This window comes from Megalobrama amblycephala, linkage group LG10 (genome assembly GCF_018812025.1).
Source record: "Megalobrama amblycephala isolate DHTTF-2021 linkage group LG10, ASM1881202v1, whole genome shotgun sequence".
NCBI classification, from domain to species: Eukaryota; Metazoa; Chordata; class Actinopteri; order Cypriniformes; family Xenocyprididae; genus Megalobrama; species Megalobrama amblycephala.
In genome coordinates this window covers 25,753,249-25,770,131 of record NC_063053.1, presented here as the reverse complement: position 1 = coordinate 25,770,131, position 16,883 = coordinate 25,753,249, and the positions used below count along the sequence as shown (strand labels likewise).

Below are 16,883 nucleotides of genomic sequence, written 5' to 3'. Positions count from 1 at the left end.
AAGAGGACAAAAAGTACAGCGAAAGTGATTCAAAAGCATAAGGAGCCATCTGCTCTTTAATCACTCTTGTGCTGTTCGAACGAATCAAATGATCAAATCTTTTTTAAATCTTAACATCTTTACATTTTAAAACATAATAAAATAGAAAACTTATTTTTTTAATTTTCAAATCATTTGTGTTTTTATTACATTTTTAATCTTAATAAATGAGCACATGAGAATAAAAAGAACATTAAAAAAAAAAAAAAAAATCATTATTATTCCAAACTTTTGACCGGTAGAGTACACACACACACATTATTAAACTTCATTATTGATTTATTTAGATCTTACAGAAAAAGGTGAAATGTACTCTTTAAAATTTCCAACTCGTGTACCACAGTTTGAAAACTGCTGCTTCTGTACAGAACGAAAGGTCATTTTGATATTTACGGGCTTGAGCCTTGACGTGTGCCAGTGCAGCACGCTCTAAATCTCTGTCTCCGCTGCCCTGACTTGTGTGTGCAATCACTCATCTTTGATGAGGAAGATGCTATCATGCTAGCCCGGGGCATGAGGGAACTCATCCGTGTCCACTCATGTGTGGCCTCCTGTCAGCTGGAGCAACAAACAAAAGTGCTTATCATGGGTGGGTGCAGTTTATCAGAGCTCGCCATTAAGGTGGGCATTTTTACAGGATGGAGTTTACAAATAACTCTCTGGAAAAGCCTGATGTGACCTTGCAGTTGCATAATGTGGGTTAGGCATGAACAATGTCACTTTTCAAACATGTTAAAGCATGAAGATGAATATAGTTTGAAGCGAGAGAGATAGCAGGGACTTTACATCCGCTCTATCTCAGTGCAGGTGATGCACACCTGTGTGGAGTAATTAGCTGCCCTTTGGAAGTATACGTAGCACTGAATGTCATGTTATGATTCGGTCAGGTATGGCCATTGGTGGACAGGTGCTCACCACAATGGAACTATTGTCTAAGTAGGGCATATCAAAACTTATCTCAACTTCGTTTGACTGCTATTCAAAGAAAGTGATTCCATCTGCTACTGTGAACGTGTGTGGTCAGATTCAAATGGGCCGGCACATCAAAATGTTCAAACTTTCTAATGCTTTGATTCTTTGTGAATCCTTGGGTGACCAGGCCTGAATGCTCCTCTTTGATCTTCAAAGGCGGCCATGGGTTGGAGCTGTTCTCAATCTTACATCTCAGAATTGGCATCTTGATGAATGTTGAGTGTATTGTAAATGAAACAGGAGAAGACTTTATCTCAATACCTTTTCATAGCGTGTCTCCATGCACAGGAAGATGATGTAGGCCGTAGCACAAGCCAGGCAGCCTTCCAGGTAGGATTGACCGCCAATCTTTTCAGCCTCTGCATAATAGCAGTTGAGCGTCTTCACCGTTTCTTCAAACAGGCTCCTCTCGATCTGTGCACAGCAGTCAGTTTAAACCAATGATGTTTTCATTAAAGGGTTAGTTCACCCAAAAATGAAAATTCTGTCATTTATTACTCACCCTCATGTCATTCCACACACGTAAGACCTTCATTCATCTTCAGAACACAAATTAAGATATATATAAAAAAAAAAAAAAAAATGTTGGCTCAGTGAGGCCTGCATCATAACACTCCCTTTTTCAATGCCCATAAAGCTACTAAAAACATATTTAAAACAGTTCATGTGACTACAGTGGTTCGACTTTAATATTTTTTTGTGCGCCAAAAATAACAAAATAGCGTCTTTATTCCATAATATCTAGTGATGGGCGATTTCAAAACACTTTCGCTTCACGTATCTTTTGTTACGAATCAGTGGTTCAGAGCACCAAAATCCTATGATTTCAAGTAAACGAGGCTTCGTTACATCATAAGTGTTTTAAAACTTCAATAGTTCACGTGACTTTGGCAGTTTGAAATGCGCTCCGAACCACTGATTCGAAACAAATGATTCGTTAAGCTTCGAAGCTTCATGAAGCAGTGTTTTGAAATCACCCATCACTAGATATTGTTGAATAAAGTCGCTATTTTGTTATTTTTGGCGCACAAAAAGTATTTAAAATATGAAAGGTTGAACCACTGCAGTCACATGAACTGTTTTAAAAATGTTTTTAGTAGCTTTCTGGGCATTGAAAAAGGGAGTGTTATTGCTGGCGATGCAGGCCACACTGAGCCATCGGATTTTATCAAAAATATCTTAATTTGTGTTCCAAAGATGGTCTTACGGGTGTGGAACAACATGAGCGTGAGTAATTAATGACATAATTTTAATTTTTGTAGTGAACTAACCCTTTAACAAAAAATATTATAAAGACAAAATTATTCCTAAAGAATGGATTAACTGATAAAATGTATTAAATGAAAAAAAGATCCTTCAGAAATAATTCTAATATGCTGATTCGCCGCTCAAGAAACATTTCTTATTATTATCAACATTGAAAACAGCTGTGCTGCTTAATATTTTTGTGGAATTTTTTTTAGGGTTCCTTGATGAGTAAAAAGTTCAGAACAGCATTTATTTGAAATAGAAAATTTTGTAACAATGTTAGTCTTTACTTTCACTTTTAATGCATCCTTGCTGAATAAACATCAGTACTGTCAATCGATTAAAAAAATAACAAATTAATTGCACATTTTTCTGAAATTAATCGCGATTAAAAACATTGGAATTTTTAATATTTTTATATTGTAATAATTCCACAGTTACACTCCAAATTAATGTAGAAACAACTTAAAGACACCTTAAATATATGTTTAATGGCATCTTTTTATGAATGAAGGCCAGTATCACTGATACTAATACTGGTACTGATGTCTTTATGAATGTGATTTTTAAAAAAACATTAATCATAGACATTCTACATTACAGTATAACTGAAAGCTTCAACAATTATTAGGCTTTAAAAAAATAACTTTTAATTTAAGTGAACTTAAAACAATCTTCACATAAACCCATTATAATAAATGTCATATATACCTGTGGCCTTCCTATCTGTCTTCCTATCTGTCATTTTCTCACAACTCTTTAACTTCATTTAAAGGTGCTAAAGAGGATCTTTTCGTCGACTGAGAAACCAAAGACTGCTACTGAGTTTTTGAAATGAGAGCATACGTAAGAACAACCCCCCTCCTTCACAGCTCATTTCGAGGGAATGCCTCCCAAAACTCGTGCACGAGTATTGAAACACGAGTGTTTACCACCGGCATTCGCTGTGTCATGTTAGTGGATTCATTATGTCGGACTCACCACAGGTAACTCATAATCTGCAGTTGTTACTCCTGTCTCCTGACAAAAACATTGCATGCGGAGTGTGGAAAGTTACTGGAGCGCGCAGCCACGCTCGTCTCTCACAAGGAACGTCATGGCAGTGATTGACAAGCCAGAGGGCCAATCGTTTACGCGATGATCGCATAAACGATTGGCTGATGTTTTTAAGGCCCTACCTCGTGCACAGATGATGTATATTAATATTATTCCTTTCAGTGCACCTAATAAATAGTCTTTTATCAGTTAGTAAAGACAGTTTCAAGTAATATTGCAAAAATGTATAAAACAAAACATCCTCTTTAGCACCTTTAAGATGTTATTTGACTCATTTAAGACTGCTTTTATGAGGATATACTTGAAAAAAACACTGGCATTTTGGCATAATTCTGTTTGTTCAAGTACAAAATAGAACACGATACTGGTGGCGCGCGTCTTTCTGTGCACACGAGCCACGTGTGCCACGACGTTCTCGTTTGTCTTGTGGTGCTTGAATGCTTTAAAAGCATTTGCTTGAATAAGAGCGTGATCATATAATGTAACACTAGCCACATTATAATTGATAAAATGGATGCTGCGTTAATTGTGTTAAATATTTTTAATGCGTTAAACTGTAAAAATTAATCGCCTGTGTTAACATGCTAATTTTGACAGCACTAATATATATATGTTTTTTTTTTTTTTTTTTTAATCTTACTGACCCCAAACTTTTGAATGGTAGTATAAAATTGGTCAAGTTGTTTAAGTGTTTTTGATGTGTACACACAGATGGACATGCGTCAATATATCCACCTCTATGACGTTAGAAAATTTCCAAAGTTCAGAAGGAGCCATTTTTACAGCTTAGTGTCAATAAACAAGGGAAGGCATTTTGGCATTATGATAAATTGCAATATGTTTACATTGACCTTTTTATTTCAAAAGATCATGGAAAGTTTGAGTTGTCATTGTATGATCCCTTTACGCAATTAAAAATTTTAAGAAAAAAACAATGCCTCATGGGATGTGCGCCCACATAAATGGTAGCAATACATCAGATGTCTCCCCAAACCCTCATCTGAAACTCACCCTGCTGTCCAGCTCTGCTGGAAACTTGGTTTGGAATTTGCAGATGGTGCCGTCACTGTAGTCTCTCTGAACGAAGACCTTGGTGGCCAGAGATGCACTGTGACGCAGCTCCTGGAGGTTGTGGAACTACAAAGAGACACAAAGGGGGCGCTCTTAAACATTTTTCTGAAACGCAAAATGATAAATGGTACAGTCATGAGGCCATAGAGCCTTGTGTGTATGTCATTTTATACATTTTTCACATAAATCTTCACTTGCACAGTTATATCATTGTACATGTGGATAAGAATTTGAGATTTGACACTTAAAATTGAGAGGGTCCGGACAGTATGACATTGTGTCAATTAATTTAATGATTTATGGTTTCTATCTCTTCCAAGGCACACAGAAAACCTACAATATAAAATGATAGAGCCTGGACCTACATCAAGAGAATCAGTCTATCAAAATGAAAAACGGACAGGGGCCTCTGAAGAAATAATATTTTAAAATATGAAGGAATATGTATGCATGTTTATAAAATTTGGGCCAGAAAGAAGACAGAGCATCAATCAAAAGAAGGAAAAGAAACACTTGATGAGTTGTTTTAGGACTTTATGTGTAAAAAACATCTTCACCAGCATTGGAAACATAATGAAATAAATTTACAGAGCCAAGAGAGAGAATGAAACCTGATGGATCCAAGGTGCAAATTCAGCTCTAATGACCATTTGCTGTGTCCTATTTCTCCTGATTCTCTAATTGACAATACAGTTGGACAGACATATTCCAGAACTCAGTCTATCCACAGTGGCTGGAGGCAAATGTGTTTCATAAATTTAATTTTCAAATAATAACAACATGAATTAAGAACAGACTTTCTAAAAGCTGTACTGCAGATCCTAAAGCTTTCTGTCAGACACTGCAAGCAATGAATCAGTTTTTCTTTCTTTCTTTCTTTCTTTCTTTCTTTCTTTCTTTCTTTCTTTCTTTCTTTCTTTCTTTCTTTCTTTCTTTCGAGACCCTGTTTCCTCCTTGTAAACAAATCCGTATTTTAACAGATCAAGATATAAGACGAGGCTCACAGCTTTATTTTCAGCAAAAATTAATTGGCCTCACAGTTGCGGTCTCATTAGTGTAATTGCTGAAAGCTTTGATGCCAAAAATAAGTCTATTGTTAATGCTCTATTGCTAACATAGTAAAGTTACTCTAAAAGGCCAGTGCTGAGACATACAGAAATAATGATGCAAGTTTAATGGTCCTTTACAAATATAAATTATGGCTTCATGCAAAATATGTACAGTATTCATGTGCATACACAGAAAACAGTGTAGAATTTATATGATGGAAAAATCATTTTAAAATATATTTTAAAATCAATAACTCATTGTTTCTCCTAGAAAGTAATGAGATTAAATTGAAAACAAATGGAGAGTTTTGTTTAATAATCTGACATGTCTCCTTTAGATCAATGCTTCTCAACCAGGGGGGCCGTGAGCGCCAAGGGGCATCATTTGTTTTTTTTGTTTTTTTAAAGAGATTTCATAATTTTTTGTTTTAAATCATCTTAAAAATTAAAATAAGCAGTTTATATTTTAGCTTATTTTTTAAGAACCAGAGTCTTGGAAATATATATAAACAAAGAATTTCAGAATTAGTAACCAAAACTTCATAAGGATGGATGTGAATGATAATTAGTCTTCATTGTTGCCACGACACACAAAGCCTTTTAGTTCATGCCAAATGAAACGAGCCTAATTATCCTGCACTCCTCCACGGAGACATCGCTCAGAGAGACTCAGGTTGAGGACGCTCATAATAGCTGTTCTGCTGTCTGAAATCCCACAGCAGCTGTTAGCATAACCACAAGCAAGTGGCTTATCTGGCCACATGACTGTCCACAGTTGGATTTCTCCCAGAAGACATGATAAATTATTCACACTTGGGAGGTCATCTAAACTGTTATCTACAAGTTATACAGAGAGAAGTTTTACATAGTCAGACTTTTGACTATCAACATAAAGCCTTGTACAATTTGCAGCTTATTTTGGCCAAGATCTATAGGAAAAATCTGTCTGACCAACATGAAAAGTGAATAATAACAGTTTGGTTTGTTATTATGTGGCATTTAGGTTTATCTTAATAGAAGAGTTCCACCAAAAATCTAAATTTTGTCTTCATTTACTCACCCTCATGTCATCCCAAACAGAGAAGAAGAAAGTCAAAAAGAAGAAACTCAGAAGAATGTTGGTTGCCAAATCGCCAAACTTCTGCCAATGTATTACAATGTAAACACAACTGGTGTACTCCTAAAAGCTGTATAGCTTAGAGCCGCATGATTCTGGATAAATTGAGAACCACAAATGTTTATTATTATTATTTTTTTTTTATTAAAATAAAATATTGCAAAATTAAGCAAAATAATGCCATTTACTAGAGGTTCTGACAAAATGTTAATTGCTGGAATCTATTTAAAAACTATTTAAATGGAATTAATTATTATTATTATTATTATATTATTATACCCCTTTCACACATACAGTCTTTACTGGTAAATTACCATTAAGAGATCATGCGTGAACAGCATATTTCATTCCGGTAATTTTACGCTAATTTACTGGGATTACTGTGTGAAAGGGGCTAATGACTTGCTCATAAAGATTTGTTTCATTACTGGATGAATCAGCATTTTTTAACAAATCTATTGAATGAATGATTCAATGACAAATACATTTTTTAATATGTTTGTCATTTGTCGCCACCTACTGATGTAACAATGTAATTTATACAATCTTTATTAGGTGATTAGGTAACCGCAGACATCAGGGTTTATATCTGAACTATAAACTTTTATCCCAGTACTTCTGCAATAATTTGGATTATTGTAACATCCAAATGATCCAAATGATACTGTGTGGTTGAAAAGACGTTTTGGAGCTGTTTCCTATACATGACAACTGCTCTCCAGCGCAGATGGTGATGAATGTTCGCTGTGACCGTACAAAGTTTTAATAGACATAGACGAATCTTTGTCATTTAAGATCACATGGGTGTTCAAATCAAGATCACTATCTTTTAAAAATTAGGAATCATGCAGCTCTATTTGTATAGGGCCTACAACAATACAATTTTATCAGCCAATCCGATTGGAAGTGGCAATTTCTGCCAGCTCTTGCTATTTTTGTGTGCAATTCGCATCAGACGGTCAGTAAACGAACTGTAGGTGATTATTGGGCTTACTTTGAGACGAGGAAGAGGAACCATCAAGTTTCTGTAAGTCCTGAACTGTCAAAGTTAGCACTGCTGTAATTGGTGAATAAGTCTAAAAGGTGAGGATAAGGGTACAGTGACATTCCTGAAGTGAGACCATTAGCATCATTGCTCATCACAACCCACAGCAGTCAGATGGTCACGGCCAATTAAAATTCATCAGTTCAGGAAAAGGATGAATTTTAATGAAACTGCCTGTCCAGCAGAAACATCTGAGGGGTCAAAGGTTGATTCTAGATGCTGCCAACATTGAGATGCATTTCATAAGTAGCTGAGCAGATCTGCAGAGGCATATTAGGAAGAAAGATGTGTACCTTCAAGACTTCATAGGCTCTCGGGGCATTTCCTCTTCCTTCCTTTGTGAGTGTGGAAAATGATTTTAAACAGATGTGACAGAAGCAGAACATTTACAGCGCTCGGGTTTCTTCCCACAGAAAAAGAGAAATGCTGATGTGCTCTCAAACCCTTGAGAGACACTGTAGCGGAAGCAAAAGATGGACTTGCTTCAGTTTAATAGTGCTTTATAGGCCTACATGTAATAAGTGAAGGACTCCAATCGACTGAGAGATAAAAAAAAAAAACCCTCTTTCCTGCCCTGCAGGGCTGGGTGTTTAGCAATATTTTGGTCTCATTACAAAGGGAAAGAATAAATCAGATTATGGGCTCAGTTTTAGCACATACAAGACACTGAAACCATTCAAATGCAATATAATACAGTATATAAATCATGTCATGTTAGTATTCACTGATGCACAGGCCTGCTGCCCATCCGGGAACCCTTTGCTGCTAGTGTACTGTAATACTTTATGTAGCTATTTAGGTTTCATTATGTAGATCCATATACAAAAGACATCGGTCAAAATGTGATGTAAACACATGTAACATGTACATAAAGCAGAAATAAAGGAAAACATGGATGTTTTAAAGGTTCCCTAGAACACTATTTCACAAGATGTAATATAAGTCTCTGGTGTCCCCAGAATGTGTCTGTGAAGTTTCAGCTCAAAATACCCCATAGATTTTTTATTATTCCATGTTTTAACTGCCTATTTTGGGGTGGGATTAAAAATGCTCTGATTTGGTGTGTGTACACCTTTAAATGGTGTTATGTTGAGATTCGCCTGTTTTTCTGTGGTGTTTTTCATGCAGGAGATTTACATATGAAGGAGGAAACAATGGTGTTTGAGACCCACTGTATGTCTTTTCCATGTACAGAACTCTTATTATTCAACTATGCCAAGGTAAATACAATTTTAAATTCTAGGGCACCTTTAAGGTGTTAAGGCCAGAACACACCAAGCCGACACCGACGAACTAGTGGCGACGAAAGCAGACTGCGGGGTTGGCTCACGTAGGCAGCGTCTGTGTCCAAAGTTGCCCTGACACACCAAACCAACGCTAAACAGCCGACGGCCAAGTAGCACGTCTGTTCTTTGCCTGCGCAAGATGAAATGCCTTTCCGTACCAGCAGGTGGCAGTAGCTGAACAGCCAATCAGAATGATCAGATGGCCCGACGGATCGACGAGCTCCGACGGCGATTCAACATTTCGAATTGGCCAAAAAAAAAGCCAACGAGGACCAACTTCAGCCGACGGTGCGGAATACACTGAGAAAACTTAGTCGGCCGACGAAGAAAAACTGCCCGACGGCCGACCGTCGGCCTGGTGTGTTCATCCCTTTAGAGGGGTGAATCTCATATTTCAAAACAAATGAAAAACAAAAGAAATGCTTAAAAGTTTTTTTGTGTGTGAAAGTAAATTAAGCATATGAAGCATACACATTTTTACATTGTGGCAAACACCAAAAAAAAAAAAAAAAAATCAGGAAATCATCATAGTCTGCTTTTTATTATTAAAATCAGCATAAATTTAGTAGTACTACAATTTTTTTATGGGCTACTTACAACAATTACGGCTTATTAAATGCGATGGGGGATCACAATACTTTCTACAATACAATGTAATAATATTTCAGAGAGTTGCTGTTTTTTTTTTTTTTTTTTTAATAAAACATATGCAGTCTGGGTGAGCATAAGGGACTTTCTTCAAAAACAGTAAAAATGAGTACAATTAAAAACAGACCCTATAAACTTTTGAACAATAAACTAGCAAACATTGTAAATGTTTTAAACATATTGTAAATTCTAAATAAAAAAATTAAAAAAACAACTGTTAGACTAAATTTTGTAACAGATCAAGAAACATTTGATACCCATCTTGCACACAGATACCTTTATAATCAAACACTGCTGATCTTGAGCACATTCTGTTATCCATGTTAATTAAATACCAGGAGATTATAAACTGACTTTCCAGTCCCCTAAGAGACTTATTTGCTTTTAAATAGAATGCGGCTGCCTTTTGAAGCTTGTTTATAAGTGAATGATTGTCATACCAAACAGATTTTCACAGAAAATCAGCTGAACGGCTCAGGCAAAAAATAAACTCACAGGAATTGCTTTGAATTTGTATTAAGTACAGAAAACTATTTGGACACTTAACCACATTTAAAATCATCTTAATCTCATTGCACTTGTTAACAAAATAGCAAACGAAGTGGCTTACAATTTATCATTTATTTATTTTTTTTTTTTATTGAGATTTATACATCATCTGAAAGCTGAATTAATAAGCTTTCCATTGATGTATGGTTTGTTATGTATGGCTGAGATACAAATTTTTGAAATCTGGAATCTGAGGGTGCAAAAGAATCAAAATATTGAGAAAATTTAAAGTTTAAAGTTGTCCAAATGAAGTCCTTAGCAATGCATATCCACTCACAAAAATATATATATATGTATTTTTTTATATATATATATATTTATGGTAGGAAATTTACAAAATATCTTCATGGAACAGGATCTTTATTTAATATCCTAATAATTTTTGGCAAGAAAAATCAATAATGTTGACCCATACAATGTATTGTTGGCTATTGCTAATGCTACAAATATACCTATATGACTGGTTTTGTGGTCCAGGGTCACACACACACACACACACACACACACACACATACATATATATATATATATATATATATACATACTGTTCAAAATGAAGTATCTGACTATACTCAATTTGTGTCAAGTATTCTTGATTCTAAGCACCATTATGAAATGTTATTATTGCATAATTGTGCAGGTTACATTCAGATTGTCAACTTTTAACCGACCTCCTCACATGACCTGCTAAACATCTGCCACCTACCAGAGACTGAACAGAAGATGAACATCAGAACGATTCATAAGATTCATTGAGAGTAAACAGAGCATGGAAGCCATGCCTTTAAAAAATAAAGCAGCTCTTGAAAGGGCAGTATGTTGTTCTCTAAGCGCTAGCAGAGATGCTGAGTGCACATGGCCTCAGGGTCACATGAAACAAATTACAGGTTGCTTTAGCTGTGACACTTTAAGAGGGCTGTTACACAGTCGAACTGCTTTCTGTCGTGCTAGCTCATTTCTTCGCTTGTCCACCCTCTCTTTTGCTCCTTTCTTTCAAGATGCAAATATCTTTTCATTAAGCATTCAGTTATTCTTATAACTGTAAAACTGTTTCAGATCAGCATACTTTTTTTTTTTTTTGGTTAGGTCAATTCAGTTCAATACATGCAATATGACCGCATTACTAAAATGTTGTTTAACAGTCTTGTTCTGCCATATCTATTCACTTCTAATCAACTCAGGATATTCTTGAGATCACAGTTAACACATAACACAAGTAAAAACAGTTCATTGTGTTGTGTATAATTAATTGGGTTTGGCACAGGGTGTAAGTATGTAACCGGAGACGGCTGTGCTTCTATCTGTGTGGATTTACTTAGCTATACTTGGGGGATAAAACTATCTCCAGACGTTTGCTAAATCTGACAAAAACTTTCACTGTTCTAAATAAATTAAATAAATTAATAAATAAAATACTACTAATAAATGTGTTATGTTTCACTTCCGAATTATATAAAAGTTGTCTTGTAAAGAATAGGGTTAAGACTAACCTATGTAGTATATATATATATATATACACACACACACACACACATTGCTCAGCATAAATGAGTACACCCCCTTTGAAAAGTAACATTTTAAACAATATCTCAATGAACACAAAAACAATTTCCAAAATGTTGACAAGACTAAGTTTAATATAACATCTGTTTAACTTATAACATGAAAGTAAGGTTAATAATATAACTTAGATTACACATTTTTCAGTTTTACTCAAATTAGGGTGATGCAAAAATGAGTACACCCCACAACAAAAACTACTACATCTAGTACTTTGTATGGCCTCCATGATTTTTAATGACAGCACCAAGGCTTCTAGGCATGGAATGAACAAGTTGGCGACATTTTGCAACATCTATCTTTTTCCATTCTTTAAGAATGAGCTCTTTTAGAGAGTGGATGCTGGATGGAGAGTGATGCTCAACTTGTCTCTTCAGAATTCCCCATAGGTGTTCGATTGGGTTCAGATCAGGAGCCACTGAATCACTTTCACCCTGTTCTTCTTCAGAAATCCAACAGTGGCCTTAGATGTGTGTTTAGGGTCATTGTCATGTTGGGAAAGTGCATGACGATCAAGTGCACGGAGTGATGGTAGCATCTTCTCTTTCAGTATAGAGCAGTACATCTGTGAATTCATGATGCCATCAATGAAATGCAGCTCCCCGACACCAGCAGCACTCATGCAGCCCCACATAAGGACACTGACACCACCACGTTTCACTGTAGGCACCATGCATTTTTCTTTGTATTCCTCACCTTTGCGATGCTACACTGTTTTGAAGCCATCAGTTCCAAAAACATTTATCTTGGTCTCATCACTCCAGAGTATAGAGTCCCAGTAGTCTTCATCTTTGTCAGCATGGGCCCAGGCAAACTCTAGGTGGGTTTTATTGTGCCTGGGCTTTAGGAGAGGCTTCTTTCGTGGACGGCACCCATGCATGCCATTCCTCTGCAGTGTACGCCGTATTGTGTCACGGGAAATAGTCACCCCAGTTTGGCTTTCTACTTCTTTAGATAACTGCAGTGAAATTGCATGCCGATTTTCTTCAACCCTTCTCATCAGATGCTCCCGTTGAGCTGTTTACTTCCGATCTGGGGTGCGTTTCCCAAAGCGAACTATGGTCGTAAGTTCCGTCGTTACCAATAGAGTTCAATGGGACTTACGACCATAGTTCACCAGCGATGCTTTCGGGAAACGCACCCCTGGACGTCTCTGTGAGATGGTTGCAGTTTCATCTTTTTTTTTTTTTTTTTTTTTTTTTTTTTTTGTACCACTTTTGCTACGGTATTCTGACTGATAAGTAAAGCTTTGCTGATCTTCTTGTAGCCTTCACCTTTCTGGTGTAAAGAAACTATTTTCTTTCTCAGGTCTTGTGACATTTCTCTTCGATGTGGTGCCATTGCTGACAGCATGAAATGGGAAGGGGTTTTAACACCCTTTTATAGTCAACTGTCTGCTGGACACCTGTGTAATGAATAATTAGACTCACCTGTGGTTGAATTCTTGTTAAATTAGACATTTGTAGTCTAAAATTTAGCTTTGCTCCAGAGACTTTCAGTGGGGAGTACTCATTTTTGCATCACCCTAATTTGAGTAAAACTTAAAATATTGCTCTCTAAGTTATATTATTAACCTTACTTTCATGTTATAAGTTAAACAGATGTTATATAAAACTTAGTCTTGTCAACATTCTGGAAATTGTTTTTGTGCTCATAGAGATTGTTTAAAATGTTACTTGTCAAAGGGGTTGTACACATTTATGCTGAGCACTATAATATATATATATATATATATATATATATATATATATATATATATATATATATATATATATATATATATATATACATTGTATTCAAAATTACATATAGTAGTTTAATGTAATATTTACACTAAGACTCTGGAAACTTGCTTTTTTCTCAGTAATTTTCATTTTGGGTGAACTATAGCTACACAATACATATTGTCACTACACTATATATATATATATATATATATATATATATATATATATATATAGTGGATAACACTTTTTGTTTGAGCATCAGTAACTCAGTGGTTGTTTGTGCTAGATGTCTCAAACTTTGATACACTTTGAGCCACATTTGTCTGCTACAAATAGAACTCGCTTGGATGTGTACTACAAATTTACAGATTATGTAAATTAATGTCAAATACAAAGAGTTACTACTTGTAACAGTAGATGGGGATAGATGTAACACTGAGAGGTAATTTGCTGAAATAACACCCACACTATCCAATTTTTGCATAAACATCATTGAAGAACAAAGAAAAAATTGTTTTGAACAACATGAACAATTTAAACTGACAATCTTTTTTTAGAACTTTAAATTTAACCACATAAGGGTTCAGTCACTAGCTATGTTTTCAAGATCCACCTATTTTTATGTGAATTTTGAGCGATTGCATAAAAATGCCGGATGGAAACATCAAGATGCGCATAAATTCTAAGATAAATAATTGTATCTACAATTCAATGATTGCTAGGCAAAAAATAATCTTGGTGAAAAACCAGAAATCATCTACATTGTGGGGATTAGCCAGCAGTCCCCATGGGGGAAATGGATTAATAAACATACTAAATTATGTTTTTTTCAGAATGTAAAAAGAAAGGTTTTTTGTGTGAAGGTTAGGTTTAGTGGTAGGGTTAGGGGATAGAATATACACTTTGTACAGTATAAAAACATTATGTCTATGGAGAGTCCCTACAAGGATAGTGAACCAGACAAGTGTGTGTGTGTGTGTGTGTGTTGCCACCAGGCCTCAGGCCCAAACAAAACAAATCAATGTGGGAGTCTTTAGTTGTGGCCCCTGCACAAGGGTAAAAACACTTTGGAGTCTCATGTAGACAGATAAATAGCAAGCAATCCTCTAAAGACTGTCTAATGCAGCAGCTCTGCATAAAAACAGAAACACATCACACATCAGTTGTCACAGTAGCCCCAGAACATAAAACAACATCATTTATTTTCTTCCAGGAGTTATTTTAAGGATTGACTGAACTTGATTTGAGGTGCTTGTCAAAGAAGGAACTAGAGATCCATCTAAAGAAGCCTCAGAGTTCACTGAATGCTAAACTGACCAGTGAAGCGAAGGAAAGGCACTCGGAGCATTCTTGGAACATTCCGGTGACTCATTACAATATTTTTTAATGAAAACGAGCCTGATGTAGGACAACAAGACCACAAGATGCCCAGAGCAAGTTCATGACAGCCCTTTTTGTGACAGCAAACCTTTTTTTTTTTCTTTTCCACAGTGAATGTTGGCTAGGTGAGAGTCAACAATCAGTTTTAATATCCTAGTAAAAGTAAAATCTAGGTTGCTGAGGGAAAGAATTGTTTCCCTGAATACATTACAAACTGTGGAATCTCATTGTGTATTCTCACTGGAGGGATTTGTCTTGTCTACCTTTTGAATAAATCTGTAAACAAGATGGCTGAGTAAACAGGAAATGCATGCAATCTAAACAGATGCCTAAATATAAACCATTTATTATGCAGGTTGGATAGGAGTTGATGCATTAAGGATAAAGGGCAGCTATACAGACATTATTCTTAAAGAGAGAAAATTAAATCTGGAAGATATGCTAATAAAACAGAAGAAAAGAGATGTGGATGCTTATGCATATTAAAAAAAATGAATGTTGAATTTATGAATAAATGGTGCTTAGCTATGCATAACACCATGCTAAAGTACTGCAGGTGGTTGTCAGGGCGTTGCTGTGCGGTGCTAACAGTGCTGGTAGTCAATACAGTGGGCTATATAAACTAAACAAATCTCGCACCATCAAGAAAATTTACACTAAAGGAGAGCCTCACTTCACCTGAAATGAGTAGGTAAAGGTCCTTCATTCATTAGGATTTCACCAATATTTTACCTAAAGGTTTCTCTTCCACTGTTGTCCACAGGCAAGCTTGATGACAAATTAAAGTGATTCTGGAAGCTGATTGGTTTGAATGATTACCGATATATTTGTGACATTGCCGTATTTTAATATCTATTCTGGTGAGATGCTGTAAGTCTCCTCTACATTTTTTTTTTTTTTTGTACAGGAAGGCCTATAAAAAAATCAGTTACAATGTAAAAAAAAAACAATCTAAATAATCATATTACATTTACATTCTATGCATCTGAGTCATGAACATCTGTTCATAAACTGAATAAAGAAAATTGTTAACTTTAGATGTACCCCAATTTGCGGAATTTTTTTGGCCTTAATAATAATGAAAAACACAGATATGACATCCAAAGTATGTAAGGTAGTACAACTAGATCTCTTTTATTGAATCCAAAAGGTTTTAATTATATTTTGCACCATATAAAGGTATTTTAAAAATGTTAAATTGTCAAAAGGTCATTCGATTTAACCGTCCAAAGGCCAGTTGTGATTGAAATATCTTACAATGTAATAAATGTATATATTTTTTATTCTGGCATGATTTTATAACATCAAATATCAACATAGTGCAAAATGGTATTAAAAATATGTATAAAAGTCGTTACTTTGTTGTGAGAAAGAATGTCCGGAAAAATGAATTTCATTGATGTCATTTGGAGTTACCAATGAAAAGGGACCATTTTGGATCAAGTCATGTGGTCAATATCATGTGACAGGATGTGACATCATTCAGACACCTGCAAAGGACCACATGGTCCCGAAGCAAAGCAACGAACTCTCTCTTAACTATTTGAAAAATTAATGTTTTCACTTGCTCATACCAGTGCCCAAGGAAGTTGACCGGAAGTTGAAGTCGGCCGCGTGCCGCCATCTTGTAGCAGAACTTCACTTGCGTTAGCATCCCATTGACTCCCATTCATTTTGGCGTCACTTTGACAGCGAATAACTTTACATCTGAGGCGTTTAAAGACTCCATTCGTCCATTATTTATTTCTAAAGATACACAACAATGTATAAAGGGCTCCATTACCTTCTATGTTACATTATGGCCCCGTAGAAACAGTTTTTGTAAAAATAGGCTAACGATTGCGTCATAACCACTCGACTCTCTGTCGCACAGTAGAGAAATTACCGTACAGACAGGAGGAGAAGCTCGCAGGCAATAGTATGCATTAACTTAATATGGCGTACTGGCGTTACATTTTAAAATACTATACAAAATAATTAATCCGAATACTTACTCCTGCTCACTCACGCCAAAGAACTCCCCGCTCAAGCTTGCCGTCTCTGCAAGATTAACGATGGCAGTTTGCACGGACAGCTACTAGAAGATTTACATCTGTCAGGCAGGTTGCTGACGTCATCAAGCTTAGTTTGAGTCTG

The 16,883-nt window shown here is 35.8% G+C and overlaps 1 protein-coding gene across 1 annotated transcript in view; it reads right to left on the bottom strand.

Moving 5' to 3' along the window:
• The window catches only part of golga7bb (golgin A7 family, member Bb), a 38,843-nt gene that overhangs the window by 20,664 nt on the left and 1,296 nt on the right, over positions 1-16,883 (bottom strand). Inside the window, exons 2-3 of the mRNA XM_048205565.1 lie at positions 4,327-4,452; positions 1,273-1,425 (exon numbers count right to left, since the gene is read on the bottom strand). Coding sequence (XP_048061522.1) covers positions 1,273-1,425; positions 4,327-4,452 — 279 coding nt within the window. The remainder of the gene's footprint in view (positions 1-1,272; positions 1,426-4,326; positions 4,453-16,883) is intronic.